At 43.7% G+C, this 16743-nt stretch overlaps 1 protein-coding gene across 7 annotated transcripts in view; it reads right to left on the bottom strand.

Moving 5' to 3' along the window:
- Nucleotides 1-12251, bottom strand: part of sdsl (serine dehydratase-like) — a 41164-nt gene extending 28913 nt beyond the window's left edge. Inside the window, exons 1-4 of one of the 7 annotated variants that reach the window (XM_080208399.1) lie at nucleotides 12233-12251; nucleotides 11270-11345; nucleotides 4834-4995; nucleotides 4681-4720 (exon numbers count right to left, since the gene is read on the bottom strand). In XM_080208399.1, the coding sequence (XP_080064525.1) occupies nucleotides 4681-4720; nucleotides 4834-4992 (199 nt within the window). In that variant the 5' untranslated portion in view covers nucleotides 4993-4995; nucleotides 11270-11345; nucleotides 12233-12251. The other 6 variants (XM_080208400.1, XM_080208396.1, XM_080208398.1 and 3 more) reach the window with 6 other exon arrangements.
- Nucleotides 12252-16743: the final 4492 nt, after the last annotated feature.

The raw sequence follows: 16743 nt of genomic DNA, 5'->3' as shown, positions 1-16743 counted from the left end.
TTTTTTTTTAAATGGTGAGGAAGAAGCGATGGCCTAGTGGTATTATCGCTGGACTATTAATCCAGAAACTTATCGAATGTTCTAGGGACCTGTGGAATTTGAATCCAATAAAAAAAATCTGGAATTACGAATCTACTGATGACAATTGTCAGAAAAACCCATCAAGTTCACTAATGTCCTTTAGGGAAGGAAATCTACCGTTCTCACCTGGTCTGGCCTACATGTGACTCCAGAGCCACAACAATGTGGTTGACTCTCAACCATCCTCTGAAATGGCCATTCAAGGACAACTAAGGATGGACAACAAATGTTGGCCAGTCTGCAATGCCCATGTCCCACAAACAAATAAAAAAAGAGTTAAATGTTGGTGCCCAAAGAGATTTAGATGTCCTCATGCATAAAACTCAGAAAATGTAACATGCAACAAAATAGAGAAGGCATGTTGTCCTCTATTGCAAGGAGATTGGACTCCAAGAGTATGGAAGACTTGCCGCAATCATGCAGGACCTTAGGAGGACCACATCTGAAGTAAATTTTCATCTCCGTACCAAAGGAAGAATATTCTTCCCCCAGAGGAGGTACGACAAAGGTTAAGTTGATTGATTCCTGGGTTGAGAATGTTGTCTGGTGTGGAGATGTCAAACAGAACGGGCCTACATTCTCTGTTTTGAAGAATATGATGCTCTGACTGAAACATGTAAAATTCTGAGAGAATGTCTCACGTGACCAAAGAGTCTCAAACAAGGAAATTTTGGGAGGGATTTTCTGGCCGTGCCCACCCCAAGGCCGGAAATTCCCACCCAAGGTCAAGGGGCCCTTGCATGGTCCGTGTTCCGCTCGCTATGATTCCCATGGAGGGCAGGATGGGAAAATTCCGCTCTCTGTCTCAGGAAAAGGGATTGGCCAGTTAGGACTGAGGTAGGAAGAAATTTCTTTACTCAGGTTTGAGAATCTTTGAAATTCTCTACCCTTGAGGGCTATGGAGGCTGAGGCATTGTATATTCACACCCAAGATCAATCTTTTGATTTCTGAACTCTAAGGAGATCAAGGGCTATGGGAATATAGACAGCGAAAGGAAAGTTAAGTTTGAAGATCAGCCAGGATTTTATTAGATCTTGGAGCCATCTCAAGGGTCAAATGGCCTATTTTTCCTCCTATTTTATATCTTAATGTGAGCAGATGTTCTCCTTCAACCATACTTATCCTTGTAGCTTGTGTGATAATGGTTCAAAAGGCATGGGATATTGCACATTAGAAGAACTAGGATTAGCAGCACATACTCTCGAGTCTGCTTTGCTGTTCAATAAGGTCATGGCTGATCTTTTACATCAACTCCGTTCTCCCACTCCATCCCAAAACTCTTATTGATCTCAGCCTTCAATACACTCAGTGACTGAACATCCTGATGGGGTAGACAATTTCATAAACTCACAAGCCCCCAAGTGAAAAAATGTCCCCACTCCTCATTTCTAAATGGTCAATCCCTTATCCTGAGGCCATGACCCCGAGTTTGAGACTCTCCAGCCAGGGAAAACAGCCACTCAGCACGTAATTTGTCTCACTCACTTAAGGAGGAGACAGAAAACACTCAGGCTTTTCACTGCAAGTCACAGTCAAGTGATTCCAATTGGAAAGTGCGCTGCTGTTAAGTGGAAACAGGACTGAAACCACCTGTTACCCACCCCCTCCTGCTCCCCCACTATTCAACAAGCAAGCACTTAAGTCTGCCAAGTATATGATTCAATATCATACAGCACTGAACTCTTAGCAAGCAAGCTATCAGAGCAAACACATGTATTTTTTCCAAGTCTCTTCCCAGACTTAGTATAATGCACTGTTTCCATAGCTAGTAATTCCTGGAACAAATCGCTAGTCTATTGCCAGGGGCTTATAGCTTGAGGAGCTCCACTCCACATCAAGCGTGGCTCTCCCACTCTTACCGCCATCCATTGGTATGTTTGGAAGGAGCTGCAGGTTGACACTCAACCTGTTTGACCACGTTACGAATGCACTTTCTTTGACCGTCAAGTTTTGGAGTGGGATTCGAGGATTCAAACCCAGCTCAGAGGCAGGCTCACTACACACTGTGCTACAAGACCTCGGCGTATTTCGATAGTTGTGTTAAAATGCAGAATTACAAAGTGTCAAAGAATATTTCTTAATTCACAGCAATCCTGCTTTTTGGATGTATTGTTCTGCTGATGTCAATTTTGCATTTCCGTCCAGGCGTAATGCCTTAACAGAACCTCCTTTATGCAGGATCTCAAGGCCAGAACACCGTGACTTGAAGTTCCTTTACAAACTTGCAATTCAGCAAACAAATGGGATCAATTTTCTTGAAGCATCTTGCTGTTTTCATTAGTCCACTGAAATGCAAAGAAAGAAGATTTCATCCTCCAGTGCATCTACTGCACAGAGACACCAGGTCACATTGTACCAGCCATCAGAGCAGTATCCAACTCATCGGATTTTTCACTTCCTCATTTACACACTGAACTGATTCTAGATTAAAATTTTAATTCATTATTGTGGTGACAACTTGTATTTATATAGCACCTTTATCCTAATTAAACACCCCATGGTGCTTCACAGGAGCGTTATAAAGCAACATTTAACAGTGTGCCTCATAAGGAGCCATTTGAGCAAAAAAAGTAGTTTTTAAGGAGGAAAGATAAGATTTGTTAATAAACTTTCATGGGGCAACATTCATTGCATATCCATAATTGCCTTTGAATTGAGTGGCTTGCTAGGCCATTTCAGAGGATAGTTAAGAGTCAAACGATAGGCTGTGGGTCAGACCAGGTGAAGATGACCCTGAGGGCCATTAGTGAATCAGGTGAAAACAATTGACATTCAACATAAGGGCGCACGGTGACACAGTAGCTAGCACTGCTGCCTCACAGTGCCAGAGACCTGGGTTCAATTCAATTGAGTCACTGTCTGTGTGGAGTTTGCACTTTCACCACGTGTATGCGTGGGTTTCCTTTGGGTGCTCCGGTTTCCTCCCACACTCCAAAGATGTGCAGGTTAAGTGGATTGGTCATGCTAAGTTGACCTTTATGCAGGAATTCTACTGCCTACCATGGAATTGCCCACCAGACAAGAGGCAGACAACAGAAATGTCCACTGACATTTGAGGCTGTAAAGTCCTGTCCTTAGTGTTGGGGGACTAGCAGTGTTAATACGTGGGGCTACGAAGATAGGGCCTGGGTAGAATTGTGATCAATGTAGGCTCAATGGGCCAAATGGCCTCCTTCTGTACTGTAGGGATTCTATGAACATGATCATCACTTTCAATTCCCAACTTATTCATTTAATTTAAATTCCACCAGCTAGCCACGATGGGATTTGGACCCATGTCTCTCGGGCCTGTGTCTCTGGATTATTAGTCCAGTGAAATTATACAATGCCACCATCTCCCCAGGAGAGTTAGAGCTTGAATGAGAGAATTTCCGAGCTTGGGACTTAGACAGTTGGAAGATACAACTGTGACGGACTGGCCACACTAAATTGAACATTAGGAGAATCAGGAAGATCAGCAGGGTAAATACGTGGGGTTACAGGGATAGGGCCTGAGTGGAACTGTTGTCAGTACAGGCTCGATGGACCGAATGGCCTCCTTCTGCACTGTAGGGTTAAAGTTAAAGTTTATTTATTTGTCACAAGTAAGGATTACATTAACACTTCAACTAAGTTACTGTGGAATTCCCCTAGTCTCCACCTTCCACGCCTGTTCAGATCAGTGCACCTAACCAGCATGTCTTTCAGACTGTGGGAGAAAACCAGAGCACCCAGAGGAAACCCACCCAGATTCAGGGAGAACGTGCAAACTCCATACAGACAATGATCCAAGCCAGAAATGAACCCGGGTCCTTGGTGCTGTGAGGCCACAGTGCTAACCACTGTGCCAACGTGCTGCTCCTATGATTCTATGATTCCAGTGGTGGATTGATTAAACTCAGATATGCTCAAAGGGCCAGAATTAGAAATCATAGCTATCTCAGAGGGTGCAGGAGATTAGAGAGGTGGAACGGGGCAAGATTTGAAATCAAGAATATGAATTTTAAAATCAAGGCTATACTTAACATGGAGTCTATATGGGTCAGTGAGCACAGTAGTAATGGATGAATAGGACTTGGAATGAGTTAGGATTCAGTACGCTGAGTTTTATATGATCTCAAAATTACTCCATCATGAATGTTTCTCCATCAGGGTTTTCCCAGCAATAATCAATGTAGATCACAGATAAATCGCACTTCAGACCTCCACTGTAAATGTGACTCTGGATTAATTCAATTCAATTCAATGTTCTCCCTATCCACAGTGGAAAATTAGGTACATAAGGATTTTACTTAATGTCTGCTTTGAGGCTATTATTTTGTATACTCGTCACCGTGAGGTAATACGTATCACGTACTGCAAAATCGGTAAACTGTTTTTGCTTTATGCTTCCAATTATCGCAGGCTGATTCCAAGCTATAACTCCTACAGAGCCAAGACCCTAAATAAACATTAAACGTGCTTATTGGTATTCAGTTTGAATCCCGCAAATCAACAGCATCTACACAAGTGTTAAATACATTCTTAAATCAGAATATACATCATTTAGCTTTGATCATGTTAACAGGCCTTTGTGCAATTACACAGAGTGAAGTACTCACCAGTAAGTTATGACTTACCTGAAGAGCATACAAAATGTTTGCAGTCTTTCTCTGCAGCCTGAAAAAGCGATGTAGCGATTTTTATTTTTGCATATGCCAGAACATGAATATAAATTCCAAATACTTTTAAATATGAAGGCAAAATGAATTTGCATATTTCTTGCTGCTTACCTTTTGACAGAAGTACCCTATTCCTCTTATCTTATAGGAGCCGGTTGGCTGCACATTGTCGAGCTTGATGTAGACTCTTGTTCCTGCCACCTTGGAGAGTGGCAGACTTTCGTGAAGTGGTGTGCAGATATGGAACCTTTTCTGATCTGTCGTTGCCATTGTCTATCAATTAAAGATTACAGTGAATGAATCAGCTTGATTTCTTCAAAAAAAAGCAGCTAAATGGATTTTTTTATTCTTCCACCTCTCAACTTCAATTGTCTTCTTTCAGTTGTGAGGGTAAGAAAAAGACTTATAGATGCTTCCCCAAAATCTGGCAGAGGAATTGGACTGGATTTCCTCATAAATGGCTCCAATCCATATACACCTTCATAAAGGCACATGGCTGTAGTCTATGTACATCCTCATAAAGATACATGGCTCTATTCCATATACATCCTCAGAAATGTATATGGCTGTAGATAATGTACACCCTCATAAAGATACATGGCTCTATTCCAGATACATCCTCAGAAATGTATATGGCTGTAGATAATGTACACCCTCATAAATATACATGGCTGTCGTCCATGTACATCCTCATAAAGGTAAAAACAAAATACTGCGGATGCTGGAATCTGAAATAAAAACAGAAAATGCTGGAAAATCTCAGCAGATCTGACAGCATCTGCGGGGAGAGAATAGAGCTGACCTTTTGAGTCTAGATGATCCTTCATCAGAGCTAAGAGCAAAGAGAATCAGCAGAGATTTATACCTTAAAGGTGGCGGGGAGGTGGGGTGGAATAGGACAAAGGGAATGTAAATGAGGATACAGAAGGCTGAGAAGTTGCCGTAAGTGTTCATTAAGTGATCAGAATGTGTGAATGGCAGAATAGAGGTACAGATAGTTAAGGGACTGCCTGAGGAATGTAGCTGTTGCCCTGAAGGGAAGGAGGGGGGGTGGCAGTGGGAAAGCTGGCATGGAAATTGGAAAAATGGAAGTGAGAAAGAAGGATGATCAAATAATGAACGACATGGAACGAAATGCAATAAAATAATTGGAAATGGGGTGAAGCTGGAGAGGAGAGTTCATCCTCTGAAGCTGTTGAACTCAATGTTCAGTCCAGAAGGCCGTAAAGTGCCCAATCGGAAGATGAAGTGCTGTTCCTCCAGCAGTTCGCTAGAATATTGCAAAAGGCCAAGGACAGAAATGTGGACAGGAGAATAGGGCGGTGTGTTGAAATGACAAGTGACAGGAAAGTCTGAGTCCTGCTTGCAGACAGACCAAAGAGGTCACCCAGTCCGCGTTTGGTCTTGTTGATGTAAAGTAGACCACATTGGGAGCAGCGGATATAATAGACCAGATTGAAGGAGGTGCAGGTGAAGTACTGCTTCACCAGAAAGGGGTGTTTAGGACCTGGGATGGTGAGTAGGGGTGAGGTAAAGGGGCAGGCGTTGCACATTCTGTGACTGCATGGGAAGGTGCCATGGGCAGGGAGTGAGGTGTTGGGTGTGATGCAGGAGTGGAGCAGGGTGTCCCAGAGAGAGAGATCCTTGTGGAATATTGACAGAGGAGTGGTGAGGGGAAGATATTTTAGGTAGTGGCACCATGCTGGAGTTGGCGGAAATGGCGGAGGATGATCCTTTGAATGTGCAGACCAGTGGGATGAAAAGTGAGGACAAGGGGATCCATATCCCGATTGTGGGAGGGAGGGGAGGGAGTGAGAGCAGTGGCCTGGGGGTTGGGCTGGACGCGGCTGCGAGCCCTGTTTAAACCACAGTGGGTGGAAAACCACAGTTGAGGAAGAAAGAAGACATATCAGCAGCGCTATTTTGGAAAGCAGTATCATCGGAACAGATGCAGCAGAGGCGAAGGAACTGAAAGAATGGGATAGAGTCCATACAGGCTGTGGAGTATGAAGAGCTGTAGTTGTGGGAGTTGGTGGGCTTTTAATGGAAACTAATGGACAGTTTATCACCAGAAATGGAGACAGAGAGATGAAGAAAGGAAAGACAAGTGTCAGAGATGGACAGTGTGAAGGTGATAGAGGGGTGGAAATTGGAAGCAAAATTAAGAAATTTTTCCAGATCCAGACGAGAGCATGAAGCGGCACTGAAGTAGTCATCGATGTACCAATAAAGGACGCAGCCAGAGTGGGACTGGAACAGGGAATGCTCCACATTATCCATAAAGAGACAGGCACAATTAAGAGTCCACAGCCACACCTTTTACGTGGAGCAAGTGATACAAGTTAAAAGAGAAATTGTTGTTTGACAGAACTAGTTCAGCCAGATGGAGGTGTCAGTGGTGGATGTCAGCTTTGACAAAGGGTTGTCTGGACTCGAAATGTCAGGACTTTTCCCTCCTTACAGATGCTGCCAGACCTGCTGAGATTTTCCAGCGTCTTCTCTTTTGGTTTCAGATTCCAGCATTCGCAGGAATTTGCTTTTATTCCAATTCTTCATTTTGTTTTATAACAATGAACAATTAAAACTAAATAAGCAAGCAATAAAATAATGCAACTGCAATAAACAACATAATTACAAACCTTTTCAGACAAGATAGTAATCACAAAGGGAGGATGGCTGATTGACACGTACGTTAGTAATGTATGGAGCTTACTGCCGCACTGAGAATTTCATGTTGCTCATCTGAGCCACATGTACATAGAAGTCTAACTTCACATTAGATGCCTTGATAACACCTGAAGTGAAGAGTAGATGTTTGTCACTTTTCTAATTATATTTGAAGCACAGTGTATAATGTTAATAACGCTGCAACAAAAGAGCATGCAAGATCCTCCCACCTCCATCATTATCATGATTGCTGCTGAGGGAACAGACAAGGTGTAATTACAAGAAACACAGTGCATCCAGAGCCAACAAACTGTGTTCTATTATTTCTAATGCTACATACCTTGGAGACTGTGTAAAAGCCATTTACAGTCACTCCGAAATTATTTTAAAAACACCCAAATATGATTTCCTGTTCAACAGACCATATAATCTGCCTTTAGTGATGTTCACTGAGGAAGAAGAAATTCATGAATTTATATAGCACCTTTCAAAATCTCCGAACGTCTCAAAGCATTTTACAGCCAATTAAATGCTTTTGAAATGTTGCCACTGTCATAAAATCAGAAATGCTGCAGTCAATTATTGCACAGCAAGCTACCACAGACAGAGATGTGTCCAATAATCCATTTTTATGATGTGGATTAAGGATAGGTATTGGTTAAATCACTGGCATTAAACTGCCCTGTTCTTCTTCGAAATAGTACACATGGAATCTTTTCTCCATCTGCAACAGCAGACAGGGACTCACTTCAACGAGCCATTCAAAAGATAGCACCATCAGTAGTGCAGCTACCATGCCTTGCAATGTCAGCTTTAATTCTTGCTCTCAAATCCTGGCGGGCGAACTGAACCCACATGGTGGCACAGTGGTTAGCACTGCTACTTCACAGTGCCAGGGACCCAGGTCCAATTCCTGGCTTGGGTCACTGTCAGTGTGGAGTTTGCATGTTCTCCCTGTGTCTGTGTGAGTTTCCTCCGGCTGCTCCGGTTTCCTCCCACATTCCAAAGAGGTGCAGGTTAAGTGAATTGGCCACGCTAAATTCTCCCTCAGTGTACCCGAACAGGCACCGGAGTGTGGCAACTAGGGGATTTTCACAGTAACTTTGTTGCGGTGTTAATGTAAGCCTACTTGTGACTAATAAATAAACTTTAGAACATGCTGACTCAGAGGTGAGAGCACTACCCACTGAGCCACAACTGACAATGAGGGAAGAACAGTGTCCCATTTACAAGGAGAATTTCCTGATGCCATATCACCTGACTTCCATCCCACAAGACAGATGAAACATTTTCATCTTACCCAAAGTACAATCCCTCCAACAGTGCAACTTTTCCTAAATACATCACTATAACATCAGCCAATTTGAACAGGTAAAATTGTAGCACACTGCTGTGCAGAGGGACCTGGGTGTCCTTGTGCAGGAATCTCAAGGAGTTGGTTTGCAAGTGCAGCCGGTGATTAAGAAAGAAAATGAAATTTTGTCCTTCATTGTTAGAGGGATGGAGTTTAAAAACAGCAAGGTGATGTTGCAGCTGTATAAGGTGCTGGTGAGGCCACACCTGGAGTACTGTATACAGTTTTGGTCTCCTTACATGAGAAAGGATATACTGGCACTGGAGGGGGTGCAGAGAAGATTCACTAGGTTGATTCTGGAGTTGAGAGGGTTGGCTTATGTGGAGAGACAGAGTAGACAGGGGCTATACTCATTGGAATTCAGAAAAATTAGGGGAGATCTTGTAGAAACATATAAGATTTTGAAGGGAGTAGATAAAATAGAAGCAGGGTAGCTGTTTCCACTGGCGGGTGAAACTAGAACTGGGGGGCATAACCTCAAAATAAGGGGAAGCAGGTTTAGGACTGAGTTGAGGAGGAACTTATTCACACAAAGGGTTGTCAATCTGTCAAATTTCCTGCCCAGTGAAACAGTTGAGGCTATCTCAGGACGTTTCTAAGGCAAGGATAGATCAATTTTTGAACAGTAAAGGAATTGAGGGTTATGGTGAGCGGGCGGGTAAGTGGAACTGAGTCCACAAAGGAGTCAGCCATGATCTTATTGAATAGCAGAGCAGGCTCGAAGGGCCAGATGGCCTACTCCTGCTCCTAGTTCTTATGTTCTTATGTCCTTATGAGCCCGACGGGAGTCACTACTGGTTTCCACTAGCGGAAACCAGGCTTGATGGGCACATTTTGGAGGGGTGCTCAGAGCCTTTTGAAGCGTCCAGGTGGTTGGCAATGTGGCTGGGCAGTGCCTATCTGGCAGTGCTCACTTGGCACACTGGCAGTGGCCACCTGACCATGCTAGTTGAGCGCTGCCAGTGTGCTAGGAGGACGCTGCCTGAGGGGGGGTGGATACTGGATGGGGACTATGATGTGGGGGTTATGACAATGGGGGGGGGGTGATATGCAGGAGGGCTTGTGCAGGGGCTGTTGTGCAGGGAGTGTCACGCAGAGGCAGAGCAAGAAAGGGGGATGAAAGGGTGGAGCATGAATGGGGTCATGAAGTGGTAGCGTATGAGAGGGGAATATTGGAGGTCATGAATAGGGACCCATTTGAAGGGCCCCAATGCCAGCAATCTGTGTTTGGGAGGGAGTGAGGCAACATGCTGCTGATAGGGGTGGGTGGGGTGGGGGTCCCGATGTTCGTGGAGGTAGGGAAGGGGGTCTCCCAGTGCACTGAGATAGGGGTACCATTTCAAAATGGCATCCGATCGTTTTGCAGCTGGGCTCACTGGAATATTTAGGCCCCGCCCCTCCCAGAACTGGTGCACAACTCAGCACACTCCCAGAAAATGACTAAGTGTGGGACCATTGTGGCCCTGCATATGCTGGATGGACCAGCGCAGGCCGCTGCAGTTTTCTCACCATTATGACAAGCCTTTTTTGGCAAAATTGTGGCCGTTAGCTCTATTCTCTCTCCTCGGATGCTGTGAGATCTCTGAGATTTTCCAGCATTTTCTGTTCCTGTTTCCGATTCTAGCATCCGCTGTAACTTGCTTCTATTTGAAGTTCAAGTGTGAACTTCACTGATGGCAAAATAGCCCCCGGGGTCTTCAGTAATGCTTCATGTAGTTACCTTGGAATATGAGGTAGAGTCACAGGGACCCTCATTATTGTATACTTGAATTTGGATGTCTTGTGTTCTCTGCACCGCCCCACTATCCCCAGCCCTTGTGATTTGAGTGTGGGCACTACGGTGTGCCTCAGGGTGGGAGTTTGCTTGAGATGTGTGTGTCCTCTGACCAGCTCTGCATTAGCCTGCTGTCAATCTATCCCATACGCTGCCACACAGCAGAGCTCCTCTTGGCTGAAGGGTGCCTGTGCATCGCCAAGGGGCACAAATGGGCAGAGTGGACATGAGGAAGTGGTATGGGGAACTCTGGTCAGTCAAACCTCCCAATTCAAGACAATTTGCAGCAGGGACTGACTACTGGACTGTAGCTAAACATCCCCCCTTTAGCCCACACACCAGCACACAGTAAACTGCCTGGGTGCAATTCATTTCCAATTCCAAGTCTTCTGTCAGGAAAATGACACAGAAGTCTGAGATCACGTACCAATCAACTCAAGAACAGCTTCTTCCCTGCTGCCATCTGACATTTAAATGAACCTACATTATGTTGAGTTGATCTTTCTCTGTATCCTAGCTATGACTGCAACACTACATTATGCACCCTCTCTTTTCCTTCGCCCCTATATATACTCTATGAACGATATGCTTTGTCTGTATAACATGCAAGAAACAACACCTTTCACTACAAACCAATTCTTACGACAATAATGAATAAAATCAAATAATTTGTTTTTCAACGCTGGGTTTCACGTTCATTTTTGTACCAAAAAAGTAAAGACTATGATTTCAGTTCAAAAATATATATCTACCTCCAGTTTGGAGATTTATCCCGGGTAAAATCCGACTTCTTTCTAACTTGCCGAAGTTCTTGAGCAGTCTCTGGAACTGGTGAGAGATTAAAAGCCGGTTAAAGTCGAAGTGAGTTCATGACCAAGGTTAAACTGTTTGGAGCTAATGGTCCCAGTAAACTAGTTCAAAACTTCAGCTCCCGGGAAGCCGCCCTCTGCCTCCCAGTGCCAGCCTCTCCCCTGAAGCTGGTGGGATATTCCTGGGCCAAGTTGCTGTGCCCTCACCGGGGACAGGTACCGCAGCGAGTCCGCCTCCCTTCACCAGCACACCGGGCAGTGGACACAACCGCAGCCCACTGTCGCTAACCCCACAGCCGCCTCAGGGAATCTAACTGACCTCGGTGACTAATGCCAGGCTGGGAAAGTTTCAGGGGGGAGTTCTTACAAACTAAATGCGACAAAGGAAAAAAACGCAACGATTTACACTGATCACTGAGTCAGTATCTAGCGTTTGTATATTATGTAATTTCACCACCTCGGCCCCAGTCAGTGGATTTTATTTTTATTTCAGCGTTAGCTGTTGGTTACACCTCCCAGTAGAGAGCTGGCACTTTCCCCAGGGTCTTATCAAGCATTTCAGCTGCACCCTGACGTTGTAAAAGACTGGTTCCCACTGGATATGAGTTATTGTAAAGTGTTTGGTCTGGGCACCAGTCTACTGTTCACATGCTGAATGAAAGCAATGCAAAACCCAGGAATATCCTCCGCTTTTCCTGATAACGCATTTAATCTGCTTCTCCCAACCTGCACCAACTCAGTACAAAACCTGCAAATGCAGTTGATTGGAAAATAATATTCAACAAAAAAAGAAATGAGAGCCAGAGAAAGAGCAGACGGAAAGATTAAGTTCCCAATTGGCCTGGATCCAAGACAACATAGGGACAAAGTCATTGACAATAAAGAAACGGGGAGAAAGGCTTTTACACAAAATAGAGATGAGGAGGATTTTATTTCTCTCTCAGAAGAAGGGAACCTTTGGAATTCTTTACCACAGGGAATTGTAGAGGTTGGGTCATTCAGTATGTTCAAAGCTGACACAGACAGATTTTTAATCAGCCTGCCAAGCATTCTGAGGATAGGATGGGCAGGAAAGTGGAGTGGAGGATTATCATATTAGATTAATACAATGGCACAGTGATTAGCACTGCTGCCTCACAGTGCCAGGATCCTGGGATCGATTCCCAGTTTGTGGAGTTTGCACATTCTCTCTGTGTCTCCGTGGATTTCCTCCGGGTGCTCCGGTTTTCTCCCACATTCTGAAAGACGTGCTGGTTAGGTGCATTGACCCAAACAGGTACCAGACTGTGGCAACTAGGGGAATTTCACAGTAAGTTCATTGCAGTGTTAATGTAAGCCTTACTTGTGACTAATAAATAAACTTTAATCATGATTTCATTGAATGGCAGAGCAGACTTGATGGGCAGAATGGCCTACTTCTGCTTCTACCTCCTCTGGTCTTACGGCAAGTGACTATAATCCTGATTGTGCAGCTGAATAGGTGATGGAGACAAATTCAGTGGAGGTTTTCAAATGGCACAGTGATTAAGCACATGGGGGGAGGGGAATGTAGGCTTATAGGGAAAGGACAGGGAGTGACAGTAGCTCGACTGCCCCCGCAGATACCCGGTACAGGTTCACTGGGCCAAATGGTCCTCATTTGTGTCCCTTAGCAATCAGTAGTTATTTATTCAAGATTGTTTTATAGTGTAATTTCATTTTCATGGTTGACTGTGATTGTTGCAAACTATTCTTCTCTCTTTATCTGAGCTGTATTCTAGTTATCTTTTCAAGCCTCACAATTTCTGAAACATTTGTTACCAGGATTGACAAATCATTTAAACCCTCTTTGGTATCCATAGTGGAACTTGTACAACTGACAATATCCACCTTTGAGCCTTTGACCTGGAATTAAGCTGCTGAAAAAGATCATCTCCTCTGTTCCAAATTGCATGGAATTTGTGACACAGAAATCATTAATCCAGTCCAACTGATGTGTGCCAATGTTTAAATTCTACTTGAGCTTCCACCTACCTTACTTTATCGACCCTTCATGCCCTTCAGTTCCTTCCACCCTCCCTGGGCAAATAGGCTTCTGTTGAATGCTTTACAGATCTATTAGTGATCATCTGCTTTCTTGAAGTTTATTTATTAATATTAAAGTTAGGTTTACATTAACACGGCAATGAAGTTACTGTGAAAATCACATAGTCACCACACCAATCCTTTCCAGTTGGCATCTTGAGTTATCACACATGGTTTCCCTGTTTAGTAATTCTAGTTATCTAGAAATGAATCTCTGTGTCTTGTTTGCATTTTCATGACCTTGTTAACTTGTGTTGCTACTCTTAACGATTTATGACTGTGCGCTTTTGTTCCTTTGCCGTCCTTAGACTCTTATTTTCCAAGGAGTGTGTGGCCTGACGTCACAGTTATCTATATTGAAAATCATTTGCCTTTTATACACCCATTCTGCAAGTTTATGAATATATTTTCTCGCAGTCTTCCTTAGAATCCAGAATACATTTCCCCCAATTTGGTGAAACGGTGCCTCCAATTAAAACTGGAGTTGTAGTCCCAGGAACATGATGAGCCAGCTCAGAGCATCATACACGTTCATATCTTGTAAACTTAAATCACAAGTAAAGCATATGACAGCACGGTGGCACCTTGGTTAGCACTGCTACCTCACAGCGTCAGGGACCCGGGTTCAATTCCAGCCTTGGGCGACTGTGTGGAGTTTAACATTCTCCTCATGTTTGCATGGGTTTTCTCTGGGTGCTCCGGTTTCCTCCCACACTCCAAAGATGTGTGGGTTAGGCGAATTGGCCATGCACAATTGCACCTTAGGTGAAAGTCAACGGGACTAGCAGGGTAAATACATGGGTTAAGGATGGGAATGGTGTTGGTGCAGGCTCAATGGGCCAAATGGCCTCCTTCTGCACAGTGGGGTTTCTATGATTCTATTCTATGATATGAATCAGCTCAATGTGTTTGGCAGTATAACCATGGGGTTGCGCTAACAGTAGGAGATAAAGGTAAAGTCACCATAATATACAGATGGCAATTTGAGGGAGAGTGCTGACTGGTGGTAACTTAACCTGAAAATCACCAAGCTTACAGTGAGAGGCAAGTTTGAGAAGGTGGGTCCTTCATGAATACTCTACCAGTACAGGAACTGAACACATGCTGTTCACATCACTCTGTGTCATGAACCAAAGTTCAAAATAATCATGGCTCTATGAGGCTGCCAGTTCCAAGTTTGTTAAAAGCTTTCAAAGAATCCCTACAGAGCAGAAAGAGGCCATTCGGCCCATCAAGTCTGCACAAGCAATAATCTTACCCAGGCCCTATCCCCGTAACCCTACGTATTTACCTCACTAATCCCTCTGACCTACCCATCCTGAGTCACCAAGGGGCAATGCACCTAACCTGCACATCTTTGGACAGTGGGAGGAAACCGGAGCAATCAGAGAAAACCCATGCAAACACAGGGAGGACATGCAAACTCCACACAAACAGTGACCCAAGCTGGGAAGCTGGGTCCCAGACTCTGTGAGGCAGCAGTGTTAACCACCGTGCTGCCCCCACCGTGCCACCCAGAAATGCTTGAATGTATCAGCAAATTTTCCTGGAGTTAAACTTGTGATTTCTTGTAGGCCTGCACACATTTTGTGAGGGATCACAAGCTTTTTGCTTTTCAACAATAAGCAGCAATATTGGGCCAGTTTACCTGCATGTCACCAGCAGAATCCCCATCAATGTGCATATTCAGAAGACTATCCCTTTGTACGCTGTTCACCTACGTACCAGATGTTTTGAACATGCATGAGTCAAACACTGGAAGAAAAATAATTCCCTTTTATCTCAGATCTTCATTTTCCTCATGGAATCATTTTTTAATGTTTGATTTTGTACTGGATTAGACAGCCAACATGTACTTAGTATTCTGTTTTATTTATAACTGTCTTGGAATCCACGTATCTATACATAAAAAATAAAATCCAGAATACAATTCATCAAACAGTTAGTTATAACATCTGTACATGGGAGTCTAATGATCCTACATAGCTGGCACAATGCCTATTCTGTGATGCAATGTTTATGTAACCTGATTTATTCTTGTGTAGTTATAAACTCATAGAGTTATAGAGGTTTACAGCCTGGAAACAGGCCCTTCGGCACAACTTGTCCATGCTGCCCTTTTTTTAAACCACTAAGCTAGTCCCAATTGCCTGCGTTTGGCCCACATCCTTCTATACCCACCACTCTATACCCATCTTTCTATACCCATTTCACTGGATGTTATAAAGGTATGAAAAGCATTTTTCTGTGATTGGATTGTCAGCCACAGAGGATTACACGGTTCTCTAATTTGATGCAATGTCCAGTTCAGAAGCAACTAATTCTAGTTGGCCAAACTTGAGATTGTGTGAAGTGTCAGGGTGTTTCCCACATGGTGAGTTCCCAACCTCAGTTTGGCTATTATGGGGAAATAATCAGTCAAGGTTAGGATAAGGGCAGGTAACATCGGAGATACTGAAGGGGAGTAACTGAGTCCTAGTTATGCTGTTTTTAAATTTCAATACTAACCACCATTGACAAAGACCTGGAAACCTTACCTTTGGATCTCCAGTAGACACACACGGAATAATTGGCATCTAAAAGCCAAGGTCAAGTTTCCTAAATTGTGTGTTCCTCTGCCAATCCAAAAATAAATATTCCTCATGATTTATACACTGGAGATACTTCCTTTAGTTTATCCAAATAATGGGTCATAATAAAGTGGAAGGTCCCAATCACTAATCAATCCAAAAGTTAAGAGCTGGCATTAATATAAATGCCTCTACCTTGGGGAATAATTCAGTTGGTTTCTATTTCTGTCTATGTTCCATCAATATAAATAAAAGCAGGCTATGCTCTTCAGATAATTGGAAAATAAACCAAGGTCAATTTAGTACAACACCAGAACAGCAGCCGTAAACAAAATATGGCAAAGAAAATTCATACGTTTGTTTTTTTTTAATCAAGATTTCCTTTGGCATTTGTTGGGAAGCTAGTGGCTTTTTCTACCAAATAAACTGTTGGACTTTAACCTGGTGTTGTAAGACTTCTTATTATGAAAAGATGGTATCAGTAACGTTGACCACAAAACTGGATTGTCATATTAAAAAAAACTGGCTTATTAATGTCTGCTCTCTGCTCTCCCTGAAGTCCTGTGCTCTCATCTGCAAAGGAAAAAGAAGACACCTATGAGTGAGCAATGTCATGTGTTCACCTGTGAGATTGTGAGCATTTGGTGAGGGTGGCCAAGAGGAGGAGGCAGGGCAGTGACTAAGACTGAGAGTGGGTGTCAGTGGTGGATGGATGGATGAGGACGTGAGGAGGTCAGGCCAGAATGGTGTGTCGCCTCAAAGGTGAATTATTGTGAGGAGTGC

The sequence above is a fragment of the Carcharhinus amblyrhynchos genome, chromosome 20 (assembly GCF_965287045.1).
Source record: "Carcharhinus amblyrhynchos chromosome 20, sCarAmb.v2.hapA, whole genome shotgun sequence".
Lineage (NCBI taxonomy): Eukaryota > Metazoa > Chordata > Chondrichthyes > Carcharhiniformes > Carcharhinidae > Carcharhinus > Carcharhinus amblyrhynchos.
This window is presented reverse-complemented; position numbering and strand designations above follow the sequence as displayed.